This window comes from Corvus brachyrhynchos, unplaced genomic scaffold (genome assembly GCF_000691975.1).
Source record: "Corvus brachyrhynchos isolate BGI_N302 unplaced genomic scaffold, ASM69197v1 scaffold86, whole genome shotgun sequence".
Taxonomy (NCBI): domain Eukaryota; kingdom Metazoa; phylum Chordata; class Aves; order Passeriformes; family Corvidae; genus Corvus; species Corvus brachyrhynchos.
The window spans coordinates 783865-805250 of record NW_008238647.1 but is presented as its reverse complement, the minus strand read 5'-3'; the positions used below and the strand labels follow the sequence as shown (position 1 = coordinate 805250).

The 21386-nt window shown below is 34.2% G+C and overlaps 1 protein-coding gene across 5 annotated transcripts in view; it reads left to right on the top strand.

The window, feature by feature from the left end:
- DYNC2H1 (dynein cytoplasmic 2 heavy chain 1) overlaps positions 1–21386 on the top strand; it is a 155050-nt gene that overhangs the window by 7607 nt on the left and 126057 nt on the right. For all 5 annotated transcript variants that reach the window (XM_017737642.1, XM_008636292.2, XM_017737644.1 and 2 more), the window contains exons 11-33: positions 192–367; positions 1730–1925; positions 2467–2562; positions 3027–3179; positions 3290–3388; positions 5565–5704; positions 5802–6030; positions 6486–6613; positions 7873–7988; positions 9273–9400; positions 12967–13116; positions 13914–14119; positions 14957–15112; positions 15202–15316; positions 15832–16002; positions 16185–16567; positions 17291–17423; positions 17514–17631; positions 17790–17902; positions 17991–18110; positions 18662–18812; positions 20264–20466; positions 20939–21121. In XM_017737642.1, coding sequence (XP_017593131.1) covers positions 192–367; positions 1730–1925; positions 2467–2562; positions 3027–3179; positions 3290–3388; positions 5565–5704; positions 5802–6030; positions 6486–6613; positions 7873–7988; positions 9273–9400; positions 12967–13116; positions 13914–14119; positions 14957–15112; positions 15202–15316; positions 15832–16002; positions 16185–16567; positions 17291–17423; positions 17514–17631; positions 17790–17902; positions 17991–18110; positions 18662–18812; positions 20264–20466; positions 20939–21121 — 3663 coding nt within the window. The remainder of the gene's footprint in view (positions 1–191; positions 368–1729; positions 1926–2466; positions 2563–3026; positions 3180–3289; positions 3389–5564; positions 5705–5801; positions 6031–6485; positions 6614–7872; positions 7989–9272; positions 9401–12966; positions 13117–13913; positions 14120–14956; positions 15113–15201; positions 15317–15831; positions 16003–16184; positions 16568–17290; positions 17424–17513; positions 17632–17789; positions 17903–17990; positions 18111–18661; positions 18813–20263; positions 20467–20938; positions 21122–21386) is intronic.

Here is a 21386-nt window from a genome sequence, read left to right as displayed (position 1 = left end):
TATTCAGACACAATTTACTGTACAGAGAATTCAAACGTCTGGGACACAGTTCAGAATTCACTTTTTTTTTTCCTAATCAGCTTTTGAATCCCACTTGGATGTTTTGTAATATTGATCCTTATTGCTGTGATTTTTCTTTTCTGATCGAATACTGAGAAGTTAATCTTCTTTTCTTTGTTATTGTGTTTAAGGTGGATGATTCTATCAAGCTGGCAAAGGCTCTTCTGTCTGACTTACCTGGATTTCAAACTTTTCATCAAAACGCAGATTGTTTCCTGGAACAGTTAAAAGTATATGAGCAAGAACAATTTGATGATTGGTCTAGGAATATCCAGTCAGAATTATCAAATCCCAAGTCAGGACTTTGGTAAATACACTCTTTTTAAAATAATGTTTATTAAATAATGAAATCTGTAGTGGGATGTAATTCATTAAAACTTGACAAAGGAAATAAAAAAAAATTACAGGATTAAGAATGAGTGGAGAGACAAATTAGAACAATTTATTATACTTTCATCATCCTGCCAGTCTTGCTTGGTAAGTTGAAGTATACAGAACTGTATTATTAATAACTAATTAATAGCTAATATTGCAGATTAATAACTAATCTTGCAGTTTCTGTTAGCACCTGGAATGAAGGACGTTTGATTTTCTTGTTGTTTTTACTTGTTAACCATTGTAATCCTTAGAGTGATAATGTATAGAAACCAGATGATATGGGAGTATAGCTGTGATATATAGATGACACATGCAGAGTAAAAAATTGTTATTCACAAGAAATTCTGCAGTCTACATAAGGCAGTTGAAAGAAGGGTAAGCATATCAATTTAAATTTTATTAATTTTGTTTCCCAAAATAATAAAATTTCTTTGTGGGATATTAAAATATATTTTAACTATTTTTTGGTTTAGTTGATTGGCTACATAGCTTCTGTCTTCAACTCTGAGTGTTGCAGAATTCCTCTGAAAAGAATTTGTCTGCAGTTACAGAGGCTACAGGAGTTGATACTTAAGTGAAAACCTTTAATGAAAATACTCAAATATATAACAGCCATCTAATTTATTAGCACCATATTGTTATTGTGAGATCTTAAAAGATGTGATGTGGTTAATTAAAAGAACAGAAGTAGCTCCATACAAAGGGGAATGCAATGGATATGGGAAGTAGAAAAGAGATGAGAAAAAAAAAAGAAAAAAATGAGTAAGGCTGAATTGTTTTTGAAAGGATGGTGGTAGAAGCATTGCTAAAGTAGAAAAAAAAATTGGAGTAAAGTCTGAAGATAGGCTGATGTTCTTATTAGCATCTGGTTGAATATACCAAAATGCTCCATTGATGCAAGTTCTGGTTCTTAGATTGGTTCCCTCATTATTTTCTTCCCCTTTGCAGCGCTGAAGACTGGGGCTGGGAAAGTGCCTGCTTGAGAGAATATGATGGATACAGTGTAATTTAGAAATACTGTCTAGCTGTGAGTTACATGCTAGCTATTGTCACAAAACAGAAAAAACTTTGTAAGCAAAAATGATAGGCGTTGTTAATTCTGTCTTATCTTCATTGGCTTTGAATAAAAGCAAAGGTTACTAGAATAATTTATGAGTAAATTAAAATGTTAGCAACCATAGAAAAAATAGAATGACATCAAGCTGTTTAGAATAGTTTGTTGTATTACGGTAAAATGCACCTAAGGATAAATATCAAATTATAGTCAGTAATATGATTGATTTTGGTTCAGTATCCAAGCTAATAGCCCTGTGATGGAGTTGGATCCCATTTCTGGAACATTAAACATACTTTACTCAGATCGTTTGGTGACTCTGCTAAGAGAAGTACGTCAGCTGTCAGCACTTGGGTTTGCTATACCAGCAAAAATACAGCATGTTGCAAACACTGCACAAAAGTTCTGCAAGCAGGCAGTCATCCTCAAGCAGGTATATGCCATAATAACTTCCTGTTCTGACTTCCCATCTTTAGTTTGTAGAACTTTTCTACAGTGCTGTCTTTTCTGTCTGTGTGGTTAAGCTTTTCACTGTGCTTGTCTGCATGAAAGTGACTTCTTTCTTGAACAAGTTAGCTAAGTCCATAAAAGAAAAAAAAGTAAAGATATGCTTTATGGTTTCAGAATGTGTCTTCTTTTAAAATACAGTATTAAAGCCATATGAAGTTACTGTAAAAAATAAGTAATTGATCACCAAGTTTTAGTCCCAGTTTTTTATAATTATGACTAAAGGGAGTTGTCATGAAATGGAGCAACTTGTCCTCGCCATTGCTAATTTTCAACTGAAAATATATTAGTAAGAATTTTACTGGGGTTTTTGGGGGTGGGTGGTAAATTTTTTTGGTTACACTCAATGCCACTCAATTCAATTTCACATGAGGTGTCAATGATATTTGAGATACCCCTACAGCTAAGGCAAAGATGACGTAAGACTTTTATTTGTTCTAGTCAATTTAAGCTCTCCTTTTTTACAGGTGGCACACTTCTATAATTCTATTGATCAACAAATGATTGGGAGTCAGAAGCCAATGATGTTACAATCTGCTCTAGCATTTGAACAGATAATTAAGGTGAAGGAATTCCTCTCTCTTTGTCTTTTTAATTTCAGTGGTGTCTGTGCATATTCTGGGTCACTTTTTCTACGTTTATTGCATTGTAATTGAAAAAATTATTTCTTGATAAACAGGTGAAGTTGATTAGCAGTTATTAATGTCACATTTTTGGTGTTGATCTGTGCAGAACAAAGGTGTCCTCTAATCTTCAGATGTCTGCTTATGTTTGTGGAGCAGAAGTCTCAACATCAGTTGATCTATTTCAAACTCTGTTAGGAGTCTGTCATTATTCCTTCTCCACTGCACTGATGTAGCTATAATGCTATGCCCCTCTATGTCTGTGATTTACCAGATTATTTTGTCTCTAGTGCAGCTAGGGAAAGGGAGGAATAAAACCATCTTTCTCATATTATCACTTCCTCTATGCTAGCTGGTAGACTGTTTTTGTCATTAAATCTTACAAAGTTTGTGTGTTTTTAAAGCATTCAAAATCTGGTCCTGGAGGAAAAGCTCAAATAACATGGGATAATCCCAGAGAACTAGAGGCTTATATCCAAAAACTCCAAGCTGCTGCTGAACGGCTTTCCACTGAAAATAGAAAACTAAGGAAGTGGCACACAAACTTCATTCAAAAGGTATATTTTCCAGATGAAATTGAAATCATGTTTATTATGGCATACCTTAACCTTTTTTTGATTTACATGATAATGAGTATGTTTATTATCCCTTAAAATTCTTTTAACAGGTCATATCGCTTATGAATATTGATCTACTTCGGCAGCAGCAGCGTTGGAAAGAGGGACTTCAGGAGCTCAGAACTGGTTTTGCCAGCCTTGAGTCACAGGCAGGGTTTGATTTTTGTGCTGCAAACTGTGAACATTTGACTTTTCAACAGTAATCAAGAATTAAGACTCAAACATAGCATGATTTAATTAATTTTGATTAAGGAGTTATTGGCTGTCTTAGGAAAACATCTGTGTCCTAGTTAATGCCAGATGTGAGGTAAAATCTCAGATGAGGAGGATGGAGGTAATTTTTTTGTCATACTAGTAATGGGGGAAGAACTTTTGGTCAATAACAGGTGTTAGATGAGGAAATGGGAAAACCTTGGATGATGTAGATCAGTTGTGTCTGAGCCATTAATGCAAGGTAAAATGAAGAAATTGGTAAAGATAGTGAGTGATCCCCACACAGAATAGAACAAATGTATAAAATTTAGAATTAAAATGCATTTCTGCCTGAAATAATGAGAAAAACATTTTTTTTTTTTTTTTCACTTATCAGCTGACAACTTTTAGGGTAGAATCATAGAATAATTAAGGTTGGAAAAGACCCTTAATATCATTGAGTAAAATGTCAAAGATTTTGATTAAGACTATCGTATTATCAAAGCGAGCTATTTTGAGTTATCATTCAAGTCAGTGTAATTTTTCCTATCACCTTCAGTAAACAAAGGACTCTATTCTTAGATGGACATGTTGTTCTTATCCTTTGTAATGCAAATGCAGATTACTTCTGTTGGTATTTGCCAGTCAAATAAATACAGTAACTTTACAGTATTTTACTTCTAATTTTGTTTCCAGTCTCTCAAGATAATACGAAAAATAAGTATATTGATTCTGGCTTTTAATTTCTTTTGAAGTTTAATTTGCAGATTTTTATCTTAAAGTCAGTATAGTTTATGAAAATAATCTAGATTTGCTTTAGGATCTGCTTGAAAATTATTTTGGTATTGCACAATATTTTTAGATGGAAAATTACCTGAACTGTATTAAGTCACTCTTTAAAAATCTTTGAGTAGAAGTGATAAAACTTAACCAAATGTATATTTTTTTCACATTCCAAAAATTATAAGATGGTGTAGTCTTACTGCTGTCATCATCAAGATTTTATGTATTTCTTTAAAAACTCCATTTATAATTGTCTTAAGGCTTAATTAAGACAATTTCAGGTTTTCTTAATCTCTAGAATCTTTCTCTTGGAAGAGCTCCTGTGGGCAGCTTTGAATTGTAGGGCAGACCTTAAGTGTGTAGCTTCTTGCAGCGACCCTGGACTGTCTCCAAAGCCCTGTCTGAAAATCTCCAATTAAACAAGAGAACCTTTTAGGCTGGAAGAAATTTGTGATTTATTTTCTAGCTTCTGTTGTACTTTTGCAAATTTCTGCATGACTTGCAAACGACCGTTTAGCTCAGTTAGAGCATGGTGTAATAATGCCAGGGTAATGGGTTTGATCCCTGTAGGGACAATTCACTTAAGAGTTGGACTTGCTGATCCTTGTGAGTCCCTTCCAACCCCAAATCTGTGATTTACAGAACTTGAGTGTATGATAAGGCTTTACGTGTTTTTATAGTGCAGTGTAGCAGATTCCAATGAAAATTGGAATTCATTGAGGTAAAATCTTACGTTAATTTATTAGTTAGCATTTATCTGTGGAAACACACAAGAATTTTTATAAATACTATTTAAAAGGCAGCTTACATATTACAAGAAAATAGAAGGTGTGATACAGGTTTAAATCTCTCATTTGCCCAGCTCTTTATGTTATTTCCAGCAGAGTCCTACTCATTTTAGAGTAACCTTGAAGAACGTTCTGGTAAACCAATGGGTGATGAACCTCAGTGAAGTGCTGATGCTGATCTGCCATAGAGACTGTTTGATTTGGATATTTTTTTTATTCCTATATTAATTTGAAATAAATGCAATAAATCCAATAAATACAATAACTGGTCACATAATCAAAAGCTCATATCTTGTGTTAGAAGGGACCCACAAGCGCCATCAAATCCAAGTCACTGCTCATCACAGGACTACCTAAAACTAAACAATGTGACTTAGGTATGTTGTCGAGATGGACCTTAACCTCTGACTGGCTTGGTGCTGTGACAAAGTCTATTCCAGCTTTGTGATCACTGAATTTTACTAAGATCCTGGTCTTCAGATTTTATACCGTGTGCAGTTTTGTCTTAAAATTATGGTTTGGGGAATAAAATAAAAGAAAAATAAACATTGTTAAATTTTAGGGTTTCAAATCGAGTGATATGAAAGCTTGGAGACAACACTGGAATCATCAACTTTACAAAGCTCTGGAGCATCAGTATCAAATGGGCTTAGAAGCACTCAATGAGAATTTACCAGAGATAATTATTGATCTAACATTCAAGTAAGATTTTTTTTTTTTTTTTTGGCCTTAAAAGAAAATATTCAGGTGCAGATTACATTAAAGTATTAGTTTTTCTGTTATTTGTTTCACTTTTTAGGCAAGGCCGGTTGCAATTCAGGCCTCCTTTTGAAGAAGTACGAGCTAGATATTACAGAGAAATGAAGAGATTCATCTCCATTCCAAATCAGTTTAGGGGAGTAAGTGAAGCAGAAGATGAGTCTATATTCACTGTTATGACCGAAAGAAATGCAAATGGGTTTCTGACTGCTTTCAGTAAAGCAGAGGATTTGTTCAGAAGGCTGACAGATGTTTCTAATCAATTCAAGGTATTTTCAATATTGGACTGACTCATGCCTTTTTTCCCTTAGATTTGTATCATTTTATGCTTTGGACATTCTAGAAGTAGCTGAGCAGTGACATTTGTGTATTGTTGTCTGTTTCTTCAAGGCAGATAAGCAAAAGCTTAGCAAGTCCATCCATGTTAAGCCAACCGCTTAAGCACATGCCTGACTTGAACTATCTATAGTTCTTTTTGAAAGCTCTGTATAATAGCTGACTTTTCAGTCTTCATGTTTTGATTCTCCTTAAATGTGTGAATCTGTCAAACCATTTTTACCTCCTGATTTTTCCACTAAGAAAATCTACAGATAATTGAAGGAGAACAAAGGTTAAAGAGAATGTAACTTGAAAATATTATGAAAATATTTTAATGTTATTGAGAAACGGTTTTTTAATCTGGAAACTATTTCTTTCCCATGAAATAAAAAATAATGTTGGAAAGGAATGGATCGTAATTGGCCAAGTAGATATGGAACCTTTGGTGAAGACACATCTTTCTAGCAAACAGGATTGGGAAAGAAACTTCAAGGCATTAAAAGTGAGAGGGAAAGAAGCAGAACGTCTTCCAAGGTATAGTGTAATTCTGTTCTCTTGTTTGAATAATCTATTCTATCAGGTATTTTAAAGGTAATAGTAAAATAGAGATTTTCTTTTTATATGAAGATACAGATGGAATTTCAAGTGTTTTTAAAATGTTGACTTACTTCTTAAATGTTTAGATATTAATTTTTCATTTTTATTTTTAGATACTTGCTCTCTTTTATCTGTGCCACCTTCTCTGAAAACTTTTAATTACTTCCTGTGATCTAATGGGAAACTTCTTCAAAATTCAGGGCTGATTTTGAAATACTACAAAACATAATATTTTAACAAATCTTTTAGCTAAGTCCTGTACATGTGAAATATATATGGCAGTTAAGAACAGACATTGTAAATATTTGTCATGAAATAATTCCTGTATTGAAACATTTGATTACCTCTTACAGTTTAAAATATGCTAATGTAGGCTTTTATTCTTACATATATTCACATGAATTTATTGTACTATATGGTTAGAGCTCTCAAGTAAAACTGGTAGGAATCACGTTCAGAACAAGGTAAAAGACGTGGGATTTCATGCTGGAGAATGGACTGGTAGAACTTGCCGGCTAGTGATACTCTGAGTAGTAAAGATTTCCATGAGTTCATGGACAGAGTGAAATGAATAGAAGAGAAACTGGCTGATGTGCCTTACAGCCAGAAACAACATGTTGCTAAAAAATCCATGAGTTGAAAATATTGGTGTTGAGGGAGAATACTCAGGAAGATCTCAAATAAGGTAGACCGTTTTCTTAGTGTTCTTTAGGCAACTACTTATGGTCACTGATATGTTAGGTATGGGGCCTTGAAATGACTCTCTTTGGCTTTTCTTCTCTTCTTATTACTATTGAAGGTTCAGTTAGTAAACTCCTATGGAAATTAGAGAATTAAAGGCATGAGTATACAAACAATGAAAGTATTTTTCTTTTGAGTATGGTAATAGCCTTTCAGAATTTTATGGCACTGGTTATATAAAATCTAGCCATTTTCCAGCTATTTGGAGAAGCAGAGCATTGGACCTCAGTCCTCATAAAACTGAAAGCATATATGCATAATTGTTATAAATATTTCAATACTATGCGTAATTTTCCCAATAAGCTATGACTTTTATTCGTAGAATTATAAAGGAAATTTTTCATTAAGCTACAAAGGGTAAACTACAGATGTTCATAGATCTCAGAGATACTGACATATAAGTATGCTACTGAATGACTGAATGTTTGCTGTCTTTTAATCTCTTTTTTTTGAAGCACGATCAGAATAGATTGTTTAACTGTTAATTGCAACCCTGTGAAAACTGTAATTGATGATTTCATCCAGAAGTTGTACGACATTCTAGTTGTTTCTTTGAGAAAATCTATTCAAGGTAAATAACTTCAATGAATAGTATTTTGTTTGTTTCTGTTGTACTTGGGCACATTTGTGTTAATGTAAATACTCTTTTAAAGAAATATTGTGCTTTCGGCCACAGTGAACTGCAGAAATCACAATGCAGAGAAAGTAATCTGTTACAGCTGTGTATTCCACAATATTACTTTTTCACTACAGATGTAACCTAGGACCCTTTGATGTCCATTGTGTATCTTTCCTGTTCTCTTGTTTTTGCCACTTCTGTTCCAGGTGTAAAAGAATACATATGAACATTATTTTGCATGTTTCCTTTATCTGGAAGAAAATTCTGTTGCTTCCAGGAGGAAAATTTATTTGATGTTTGAGGGAGGAAAACTTCCTAGGTGTTTGAGAAGGCATCATAAAATGTTGTAATAAAAAATTCTATTAGATTTTCGTTTTACAAATTGAAATACTTCATGCAGAGTCTAAAATAATCTAGACTTACTCCATAGAATTGCTTGTCGCTTAGATTGTCAAAACTGTTAAAACTGTGTTGAAGAATGCAAAACATTTCCGTATTTTGGGTGGTCGATCTATATCTGGAACAGTAGGACAAAGCGGAATAAAGTGTACATGATGAGAAATAACAGTGCTTTGTGCTTTAAATCTAATGATTTAGAAACAGGAGACATAGAACAGGGATTGTGCAGAAAGTGAATTATTTCCATAGCCTGAAAGGTGAATCTTTCCTGGAAGATTTCCTGGAGCTATACAGCTCCTTTCCCGGTGTCAGAAAAGATTTACCTTGGTAGGTAAAAACAACATTATAGCTTATTCAGGCATTTGTTTGTGAGACTTTTCAATATGTAAAGCAAGGTGGCTTTAGTTGTTAGCTTCTTTAAAAGAGCCAAACCAAAACAAACAGAAAAAAACCCCAAAGAACCCAAAACCTATTTTAACATCTGTTTTTCTGTTTACCTAAAAAAAAGAACTATATAGCTTTTGAAAGTATATAAATAAACACCTATATGTATATAATACATAAATAAATGTATTTATGTTTAATGTTCAGAAGGGTCTCTGATACTTATGGTTTAAATCATACACTGAATGCAGTGGATCACATTTGAAAAGCTGTGTGTAAACACAAATCTGCAATTTTTGTTCAGGTAGTAGACAAGATTGGCGTCTGCAATTTGTTAAGCAAGTACTTTGCATACTTATGAATAATGTTGTATCATTGTGCATTTGTCTGATTTGGATGTTTAAAACTACAAATATTTTCTCCATGGTGACTTTGTTTTCCATCTTTATGTAGCTCATCTGTGTGATGTTTCTACATTTCTCACCGATGCCATGGAAACACTAGTGATTAGGCCCCAGACTGTAGAGGAAATGGCAGAAGACAATTTAAAATATTTAAGCCTAAATGAACGAAAAGAAGGGGTAAGATACTATTTTATTCTGTCCAGAAAAACAGCTATAAAACTAATTACTTTCTAGTATGGAAACTTACATTTAATAATAACTAATAAAGATCATCCAGAGGTCATATAGGGTCAGGGCAGTAGTCCATGTAGCACAGTAACTTGTGTCCAGCAGTGGAGTGATTTACCTAGGTGAAAATATAAAACCAGGGTACCGTATTTGATACTTTTTACTTCTAATCTTCAACCAGAACCTTGTTGAGTTTTATGTGGTTCTTGAGTATATAGGAACACTTCGTGGATTTCTTTTCCACAGCCTTCCCTCGTCTTCTCTTGAGAGCAAATACATGTTTGATATCCAAAATACACTCTAGTAAAGTGTAGATCAATTAACCATTACATGAAGGACCCCTCTTTTCATTTTTTTTCCAACTGCCTCCTGTTACCATTTATGTCTTAAACTGGGAGAGATATGGACCAAACAGTTCCTGTTCTCCTTTTCATGGCACATGACTGTAGTCTTCTTTGTTGTGTCTAGTATCAGCCATCTCTGTTCTAGACTGAAGAGTGTTAGTTAATATAATCTTTTCTTATGCATAAACTCACTCAACTTTGATCATCCTTGTTGCCTTTTGATAAGTCTTTTCTTTCTATTTCTTTTTTCTGTGTGACCAACAGATTTTTCTCAATTTTTAAGATCTGAATAAACCATGGATTTACATGATGGAATAGTAATATTACTTCTTATTATCTTTTTGGTCTCTGTGACTCAGAACATTTGATTTGCTTCCTGCTTCTTAGATTAAGCTCACATTTTGGTAAAATTAGCTGTCATAAGCCCAAGATACCAAGTCTGAGGTGCAGTTTTTATCTTATGACTCAGCTTGTACATGTGAAATTTATTTTTTCACATTTATGTCACTTCATGGTTATCTACTTGAATTTTACTTGTCACCAGTATCATTAGTCATTATTTCTTCTGCATTCATTCTGTAGTTTTTTACAGGTGAAGTGTTTTAATGCCTGAAATAACATAGTATCATCAGTAAACTTTATCATCTCACAGGCTGATCTCCTTTTCCAATTCTTTTATAAGCACTTTGAGCAGTCCAGAACAGATATCTACAGAACTCCATGGGTGATATTTTTTGATTGCAGGAACTAGCCATTTCCTCCTAATACTGTTTCCTGTCTTTTACCCAATTAATTATCTGTGCAAAGACCTTTGTTCTTATGTCAAGGTTACCAGTTTTCCTTAAATGCCTTGGATGAGAGTTTGTGTTAAAAGCCTTTTGGAAACTCAACTGGAATATATGGTTTAACTTTCCTTCATCTGTACCCGTACCAATGCCTTTAAAGAGCACTGGTTCTGCAAGATTGTGGAGTTCTACAAACCCCATATTAGCTCTTCCCCACTGGACAAGATTTATCCTTTGAAGGATTCAGTTCTAAATGAGTGCATCTGAGTTTAGGTGTTTATGTGCAGGTGTCTGCAGTGCATGTGCTGTTAATAGACTCGGCAGAAGTCTGGTCCAGTTGCCTGAAAGTGCAGTTCTAGAGTTAATCGAGATGCATTTCCAACGTCCTCACAAGGCTGGCAGATGTAACAGATAAGTTCTGGAGGCCTTTACCTTCCTGTAGTTGCAGCTGCAGGGCATGCAAGTGCCACAGGACATCTTGGATGGCCCGATACATGTATTTGGGAGGAACTGAATCAAGTCCCAGTGGTATAATCAGCTGCAGCCTGGAGCAATCCTTGTTACCCTGGTGTAGGCACCTTGTGGCTCATCCTCCTGAGTTGATTTCTTAGCTCCGCTGAGAGCTCAGTGCAGTTATTGATGCATAGGTGTCTACTGTTTGAGGGATGTCCTGCATATCAGAGAGCTCTATACAAGGCTCAAGGTAGGTAAGACACCGGATGTATAGGAAGCCCCATAACTTTCGGGGCTGTAGATGTAAGGCAGATGGGATAGAGTAGAGGATCTCAAGTAGTGCTGGAAACCTCTGTGATTAAATAATTGAGACCTTGGTTTCAGTGGAGTTTTAGATGTCTGCTTAACAAGTCCACATACAGACAGCTAATTTTAGCTTTGTCTTGCATACAGGTTATCTGCTTGGCCCTTTACTCAGTACATTTTGTAGGAACTCTGGGAGAATTATTGGATATTGAAGAGAATTACTTTGTAGTACTGTTGCCTGTTATCTCTTTTTAATTTTTAAAGGAAAGCACACATAACAGGAAATTTTGGTAAATGTATAAAACTGTATGTGTTTATCTCAGATGATTCTTCTGACTTACATAGTTTAAAAGGGTTGGTTTGGTTTTTCTTTTGAATTCTTAGTATATCTCTTAGTATGTGGGAAAAAAAGATGGGTTTTTTTGCCCTGCATAAACAGGTGACAAAAACTGGTGCTCTTTCAGATAATTTCTAATTATTTGGATTGTCTCTGTTCCTTCTTTTTTTTTTTAATATACCATATTTTTTGTGGATTACCCTGATATGCAGCTAAGCACTACACACCTGCTGGGTCACTTTCTCATTCACTCAGAGCCTCCCCCACCCCTAATGAGACAGGAGAAAAGGAAAGGAAGAGTAGAAATGAGACACCTCATGGATAGAAATCAAAATAGTTCAACAAATGAAGAAAGAGAGAAAGAAGTAAAAGAAAGACATAAATAAGGCAAGGCAAGGAAAGGAAAGGAAATGAACAGAAAGGAGGCAGTATTACATGGCATGGAATATCTCTGCCTGGCTGTATCTCATGGGTTGAGATAAAGACAGTTTAAGAAGTAAAGCAAAAGCCGCACAAAATCAAAGCAAACAAGGAATTATTTCACTGCTTGCCATGGGCAGGCAGGTGTTCAGCCATTCATCTCCAGGAGAGCAGGGCTCCATCATGCATAATGGTGACCTGGGGAGACAAACATCACTCTGAACGCTCCCTTCCTCCTTCTTCCCCAGCTTTCTCTGTTGAGCATGATGCCATATGGTGTGAAATGTCCCTGTGATCAGCGGGGGTCAGCTGTCCTGGCTGTGTCCCCTCCCAACCCCTTGTGCACCCTCAGTCTCCTCATTGGTGGGGTGGGGTATGGAGCAGCAAAGGCCTTAGCTCTGTGTAAGCTCTGCTCAGCAGTGACTAAAACATCCCTGTGCTATCTATGTCATTTTCATGACAAGTCCAAAGCACAACCCCGTACCAGCTACTAAGAAAAAAATTAACTGCATCCCAGTCAAAGCCAGGAAACATACACACAGATTTATTGAGTTGTGTTGCTCTGCTGCTGTTCTCCAATTTGATTGAGTTGATCTCGGCAATATGTAAGGTGTCACTTACCTCTTTCATAGTTAACATTCACTTCTGTATATCTTATGTTAGGATCAAGATATAGAATTTCTCTAAATACCTCAGATACTATTTTTTCAAAAGTTTAGATGTTATTCTATAAGCAGTATTAAAAAAGCAGCTGTATATCAGCTTATTATCGGTGCATACACAATTGGTGATTCATATGTATTTGCTTTAGATAAACACGATTTAGTGAGTTTTTGCATGCACACTTACTTTTGATCTTTCTGATTTTAGATGTTTCTCCTGTTTCAAGAAGCTGAAGATAAAAACAAACTTCTGCGAACTGTGGCTGGTGCAGGTTTGGACAGTATCGGTAACCTAAGAGCTACGTGGGATAAATTTGAATTAATGATGGAAAGCCACCAGCTTATGATTGCTGAACAGGTAGCGATAAAAGCTTAAAATTTTGCCTGAGAATGTTGAAATTATTTTGAATATGTCTGGAACAATACTTTTTTCTTAGATTACATCTATAAATGTTGTCAGTTCAGTGTTAACACAGGCATTATTGAGTTGAGGATGAGCCATCTGAGGAAAAATACTTAGACTCTTAAGCAGTAACTGTTAACTCTGAAGCAGTAACTAGGGGAAACTTTGTTGAACTGATGCTGAAATGAATGTTGTATTGTTGTACTTCTGTCTCAAAACAACTTTCTGGTGACAAGTGGCTTAATAAATGGTTAACAGAGGAAAAGAGGATAACAGTTCAAAGACTGCATTTTTATTACTTTATCATGTTTTTAGTATTGAAGCTTTTTATTTCTTTTCACTTAGCTTTGCTAACCTATGCACAGTCCTGTAATTCCAGTCCATAGGCAAATTACTGAACTTGTTTGAAGTTCTACTGAAGATAGCAGTTTGCCATACAAATTCAGCAATCTTTCTATGTGCTATAAGAGGCAATCTAAGTAGGTAGCATAGGCTGAATAAATAGGTCTCAAGTACTACTCAAGTGCTAGCATAATAAAAAAAAAGTAGTGCCCCCTTTAAAAGAAAAACAAAACAAGGAGAGTAAAGTTGAACTATTTTGAACTATTTCTTTGGGCATTACGCAAGAAGTTTTTTGAGTTTGATTTTTGATCAAATTGTAGTAATCAAGTTTTGAAGATGATGTTTTGATTTTGATCACAGTTGTAGGTACAAACCATTGAAAGAATGTAATTTTGCCTATTGCTTTGCAGATGGAAATGATGAGAGGAAATGTGCTTTCACGTATCAACATATATCTTCAAGACCTGGAAAAATTTAAAGCTCGCTGGGATCAGCTAAAGCCAAGTGATGATGTCATTGAAACAGGTGATCAGGATGTACTCGAGAAAAGTGCTCAGATGATAAAGGAAAAAAAAAAAGAATTCGATGAACTTAAAACAGTGAAAGAAAAACTCATGTATGTATGTTTATTTCCCTGTATATCTTATTCATTAATATATTGATCTTTTGTAGCAATAGTATCTCAGAAAATGTTCACCAATTTTTATCACAACAGATAATACAAGTAATATCATTTGTGTTACATGTTTTTCATTAGCTTTTCTGGGTCCTTTTTGTTGATTTTTACCTAACATGAATTTCTTAAGCTAAGGTTTTCTAGATGTTTTTTTGGATAAATAATTTGAGAAGTCTCTTAAGGTCTTGCAAAAGGAAGTTTGTACACTAAAGGCTTGATTCTGACTTTTGAAATTCTCACTAAGAGGAGGTTTGGGATATTGGTCCAAAAAGAACCTCAATCCTCTTGTAACTTAAGTGGGCAGGAGCTCACCTCTCCCACCAGTAAGTGTCCTTGCTCATTATTGCAGATTATGAGAGGATGAAGTTTTCTATTTAACTTCTTACCTTGGCATGTAAATGATGGTAAATAAAATCAGCATATTCTTTTAACCTAGCAGGAAGAAACAATCAATTCAAAATTATTCTCTTTTCGGTTTTGATTTTGAGGGTACCAATTAATTCACTTTTCTCATAAATAGGAAATAAATGAAAGTTTATGGGAAATAAATGTGAATGTGGGAGAAGATTCTTGTGTAGAAGAGTTATGTCTCATATTTCTTTATTATTTCTATTCAAAAAGGAGATTATAAGGAAATTGCAGTTGGCAGCAATATTCTTTAATAAAGACAATGACTTTTTTTAAAAAAATATGATGATTTCTTTATGGTACCATTTCTTAAACTGTAAAAATACAGTGGAATAATGTAATGCATAATGCAGTGATCTTTTTATGCAGTGAAGAATGCCATCATTTTAAATTGGAAGAGCCTGACTTATCACTGTCAGAAGCTGTAAGCCAAGATATTCAGAGTTGTGCAGAAGTATGGGCATTGTATGAAGAGTTTTATCAAGGTGTTCAGGAAAAAGCCAAGGAAGACTGGATTACTTTTAGGTAACATTTTGTTACTTTATTTTTAGTGGACATACAGTTGTGGTAGTAGTACTGTGTTGTTATGACCTTCTTGTTTGATTTTCATGCAGAAGTAAAATATACCTATTTGAAGAATTTTTGTTTAACTGGCATGACAAACTGAGGAAGATGGAAGAACATACTGTAATGACAGTAAAGCTGCAAAAAGAAGTGGACAAATACAAAGTAAGATGCCAATTACCATAGAAGTGTTCAAGGCCAGGTTGGGTGGGGTTTTGAGCAACCTGGTCTAGGGGAAGGTGTCCCTGCCCACAGCAGGGAGATTAGAACCAGGTGATCTTTAAGGTCATTTTCTACCCAAATAACTGTGATTCTATGAATTTCAGCAAGGCCTGTGAAACAAAAAATGTTCTATACCTCATTGTTCATTTCTTACAATAAAATCAATTAAAATTCAACAAAACGTTTTCTGGTACTGTTTTGAACATTTCACTTACTTTTGAGAACTTTTAGTTCTCTACAGTAAACAGAATGGTCATTACAGCTTACATAGACACATTTATACAAATGAGTTGTCTTCAGAATCCTACTCCTAAACTTTAAATTCAGGAACTGGAAAAACTGTACCTCAGTTTAAGAACTTAAATTTTATTTTTGTTTGAGTAGCATGTCACTCCAAAATCAAAGAGATGCAATTTTCATAATGACTAGATGGATTTATATGTGCCTTTTTTCTGCAGATGATAATTCCACTCCTAAAATACGTAAGAGGAGACCAGCTTTCTCCAGATCATTGGTTGGATCTCTTCCGTCTTCTGGGTCTTCCCCGAGGCACTACTCTTGAGGGTTTGCTATTTGGAGATCTATTGAAAGTGACAGATGCCATTATAGAAAAAGCAGTGGAACTTAAGGTATGAATAATTTTAAACGCAGGATCTATAGTTTTTTTTATGGTTTATTTTATGTGGTATATGTAGTTCCATATGCATATTTTTTTAATACTATAGAAGTAGAATTTGCATTATATTTTTGAATGGAGAGTTTATTGCAAGCTCTGTAGTTTCATATGAGATCTATTCTTGCCTTTAAATAGGATTTGAATTGTCGAGCTCAAGGTGAAATCACAATCAGAGAAGCATTGCGTGAGCTTGAACTCTGGGGAGTTGGAGCTGTCTTTGTGTTAACAGATTATGAAGACAGCCAAGGCAAGACTCTCAGGCTTATTAAAGACTGGAAGGACACAGTCAACCAAGTTGGAGATCATCGCTGTCTTCTACAGTCTCTTAAGGACTCTCCATATTACAAAGGTTTTGAAGATAAAGTGTCCGTCTGGGAAAAAAAGCTAGCTAACTTGGATGAATACCTGCAGAATTTAAACCAAATTCAAAGGAAATGGGTCTATTTGGAACCAATATTTGGTCGTGGAGCTCTACCCAAAGAACAAGCTCGTTTTAACAGAGTTGATGAAAACTTCAGGTTAGTGTTACGGAATGCGACTTACCTTTTGTAGTGTCTTTGGCATGTAGGTAGTCTAGAACATTCTTCGTGGTGAAAATATATGGAACAATTGGAATATGTATGGAGAAGAAGGTCAGCGACAGGAATTCAGAAGATACACATGTATGATGGTGACATGTATCTGAATAAAGGTGGTAGTGTTTTCATTTAATGGGGTACATGTGAAGAAGGGAATCATGTGAAACATCAAAGATTGTGAGCAAGGCAGGCAAACACAAGGTTAGTCTTAGCAGAAGTAGAGGTGATGTAATTATTTTTTCAAGAATCATGCTGGAGACCATCAGAAAGTACACACAGACTTTTGGGAGAAACAGATGGTTTATTTTTTCCAAACAAGTCATAAGATAAAAAGGGAGTAGGTTTTAGAAATATGGAAAGATACGTACCATTATCTGTCTTGGCATGAGTTGAAATGACTTAAAAGGAAATAGAAGTCAAGAACTGAATTTTCTTGGTTCTGGGTAGAGAAATTTTAGCAAGAAACCATTGCTCTTAAATTATATTGGAGAGACATTGAGGTAAATTCTGAAATGTTTCATCATTAGTACTGAAACCTGAAAGTAATATATCAGCTGTTTATATTACTTGCCTGTGTGTTAATTTCTATTTACTTAATTTTATAGATACTGTATTTAAATTAAAATTATAATGGATTTATGAATTCTTTTATTTTCTGTCAAGATCCATTATGTCAGATATTAAGAGTGACAATAGGATAACATCACTGAATGCCCGGGCCGGAATAAAAAATACCTTAACTACCATACTTGACCAGCTTCAGAGATGTCAGAAATCTTTGAATGAGTTTTTGGAGGTACAGTAAACATCAATACAATTTTTTATAAAGAAAGTCAGTAAGCTTGAGTTTAAATCAACAAAATTGATTTATTCTGTTTTTATATAGGAAAAACGCTCAGCATTTCCACGATTTTATTTTATTGGAGATGATGACTTATTAGAGATTTTAGGACAGTCCATGAATCCTCTGGTTATCCAGTCTCATCTTAAGAAACTTTTTGCTGGTAATGCATTAATCTTTATTTGTGAAATATACTTATTTAGAAATAAGCTTCTTCAAAGCTAAATATGTTTTAGTTCCTCTTTTTCCATGACTAGAAACTTAATAATTAATGTTTAACTTTGAGAATATATAACTTTATCTATGCTTTCTGATTAATAGGCATTAATAGTGTGAGCTTTGATGAAGAATTTAAGTACATAGTTGCCATGAAGTCTGTAGAAGGAGAAACCGTGCCACTTAGAAATAAAGTTCTTCTGTCAAATGATGTGGAGGTAAGAAAATCACATCCTAGTCTAGATCAAACATCTTAGAGAAGTTAATTTGTAATGTAATTTTTGAGTTTTTTCATCTCTTTGTCAGGTGTGGCTAAACAGTTTGGCTTCAGAGATGAAGGAAACCCTGAAAAAAATGTTAATTGATTGTGTTGATGCTGGAAAAAAATCACAAGGTTCAATTGATCCATCGCTCTTTCCTTCCCAGGTAGTAGTTGATCCAGTAATGCCTCTGTGTAGTCTTAGAGTTACCAAATGAGTTATTTTTTTTTAGTTCTGTAAAGAACTATACATTTATATTATGAAGAAAATAGGCCCAGTCAAATCCATTTTACTCATTTATCATATAGAGAAATATGTGCTATTATAAATTTCTTTGTAAACATTTGAAATATTCAAGTCTTTTACATGGCAATCTGACATATCATTTAATGAAAAAGACTTGTATTAGATTACATTACAAGTTTTGGCAAAATTTTGTCAGATTTTAAGATGGCTTTATTTGTTATTTATTTTTTAAGAGCATAGCAAATATTTTTTGTTTAAAAATTTTACAATAAATAAAAATATACAAATCATAGAAATTATCATTATAGAATGCATAAATTATACAAATAATAAAAACGATACAATAAAATTATACAATAAAATACTTACAATATCAGACATAATAAGCAATTACAAATTAATTGGTAAACTGCTTAGTTTTTATATGTGTTCTGTATTTATGAAGTATAATTTGAACTTTCTCTTCCAAAGATCCTTTCCTTGGCAGAACAAATTCTGTTCACTGAAGATGTTGAAAGTGCTATCAAAAACCATAATCTGCAACAATTAGAATTAGAACTCATGGCTAAACTGGACCATTATACTAACATTGGTAGTGGCATAGAAGATACTGGGAGTACAGGTATAAAAATTACAATTAATATACAATTCTTTATTATGACTGCAGTTATGTAGTATTTTACATTGTTTATTTAAATAGGAAATTATATAAATCTGTCTCAATTTGATTTCATAAAGCTGAGTTACATAAAAACACTCACCTACTACAGCCAAGATTAAAATCTTTAATATTTCAGAGTAAGCAAAAGGATTTTTATTTAGATTAGAAATTATCTTGGAGAATTTACGTATTTGGAGGCCTCTCTTCTTAATTTTCTCATAAGTTTCCATCTTTTAGCTTATGTATCTGCTGTTTCACAGGAAGTGGCCAAACAGCAGTTGAGGTACATTATGTCAAGCCAGTATATTCCATACAACTGTGCAGGTGATTCTCTTTTTCTGTGTTCGAGGTTCACATCTGCCTTTGAACTAATAATTCCTGAGTACCTTTGAGGCAAAATAAGCTTGTTATTCTCAAGGCATGATTGTTCTGAATCTTACATAGTCCGAATGGGTTAGAATAATTATGCCTCTGAGTGCTTTTTCATCTCTTTTGACCAGACGCTTTGAGTGACTACTTCAGATGTAAAATTCTACACTGTAGGTTAGGTGAGATGGCTTTTACCTTAGGTGTAAAAAGACTCAATTTGACATATGGTTTATAGTCTTCCACCACATTTGTATAGCTGCTTACTACATTAGATTCTAGTTTACAATTTGTGAACTGTAAACATCTGATATGTTAATTAGAAATAGCATTCATGTCACCTACCTCAAGAAGTCTGTAAGTGTGGTTCTTTATCTGAGCTCCCTTTCTGTGCTCTTTCTATAGCTGTTTGAAAAATTTCATCAGTTACAGAGGAGTCTTCCTTTCATCTATTGTATAATACATTTTGTTAACTTTTTAGTTTGGATAGTAAGTGTGATTTTGAAGTGAGTTGCCTGATTATTCCCACTTACTGTGCTTTAATTACCATCATGGAATGGCATAGAAGCACACAAACTGGATTTCTTTCAAATGAAACTAAATTGAACAGTATGCTCTAAGAGTACACTTAAAGCACCCAATCTGTTAATGAGCATTCATTCCACATCAACATAATTATTCTGAGTAAAATCTCCAGAGTGCATGTAGTGTGGTTTTCAGATGCTCAACAGATCCCTCAGCAGGTTGGGCCACACTGATTGCTGAAGTGGACATGGCTTTTAACACTCTCAGCGTAAATTGCTTTGCAGAAAAGCCTCTCCCTCTGTAGAGGCAGACAAAATCACTTCAAAATGACTGAAGTTACATGATTTACACTGTCTGTCAGGATCTTATTTTATGCTGCTTGCTTTAGAAAGTAAGAGTCTTCATATAATTCAAACAAGGTCTAAATAATAGAAAGCAGCACAATGAACTTGTGAATGGGTAATGTGTGTCTTCCTTACTACACTGGTGTGATTTTTTTCTTTTGGTGTGATTTTTTGCAGAATCTGGAATCCTCGAGCTCAAGCTTAAAGCTCTGATTCTTGATATCATTCATAACATTGATGTGGTGAAGCAGCTGAATCAAGCTGAGGTTCACAGTGTTGAAGACTGGGCTTGGAAGAAGCAGCTGAGATTTTATATGAACAACCAAAAATGTTATGTTCAGATGGTAGATGCTGAACTCCAATATACTTACGAATATCAGGTGTGGTATTTTTACCTAGTGGCTTTTATATATGAGTGAAAAACTTTCTCATTTCATACATGCTGCTGATTGTCTCCCAACTGTTGCCATTATTCTAAACTTTGCTATGTCCTTAACATGCTATTTCATAGACAATATTAAAAGATAGGGTAATAGTTTTCATTCCTGATGCTGATGGGGTAAATGTAAGTTGTATCAAAGTAGCTGTATTATCATATAACTATTTTCTAATATGCGTGCTTTTATATATCCAAGTGCAGTTTCATCTGTAGTTGTGAAAAAATTTGAACAATACATTGGCATTTGATATAAAACAAGGAAAGCTTTGTAAACAAATTCATATACTTAATGAGACAGAAATTTTGGCTGTTGCTTTATATTGTTAAATTAATTACTTACGAATAAAATCAATGAAATTACATTGCCAGTATTTTCTGTCTACCAATCAATATAATTTGTTTTGTTTCTGCAGGGGATTTCCCCAAAACTTGTTTATACACCTTTGACAGATAAGTGTTACCTAACTCTTACTCAGGCCATGAAGATGGGCCTTGGAGGAAATCCCTATGGTCCAGCTGGAACTGGGAAGACAGAATCAGTAAAGGCCTTGGGTGGACTTCTTGGAAGACAAGTATTAGTCTTTAATTGTGATGAGGTGAATATGGTTTTGTTTAATTTAGGAAACGGTTATCTATGCCCATACTTCATAACGCAGTATTATATTCCAGAAGTAATATTAAAATTATAATATTAACTATTATTATATTATATAAATTGTTATTATTAGTAGTATTAGTATTATTAATATTATTTAAATTATTATGGAAATTATTCTGATAATTTGTCAGTTGCCATTTGAAATTTGTGGATATTTCCAAGGACCTGTTTTTTAGTGGATGGGAAGACATTCTTTTATATTT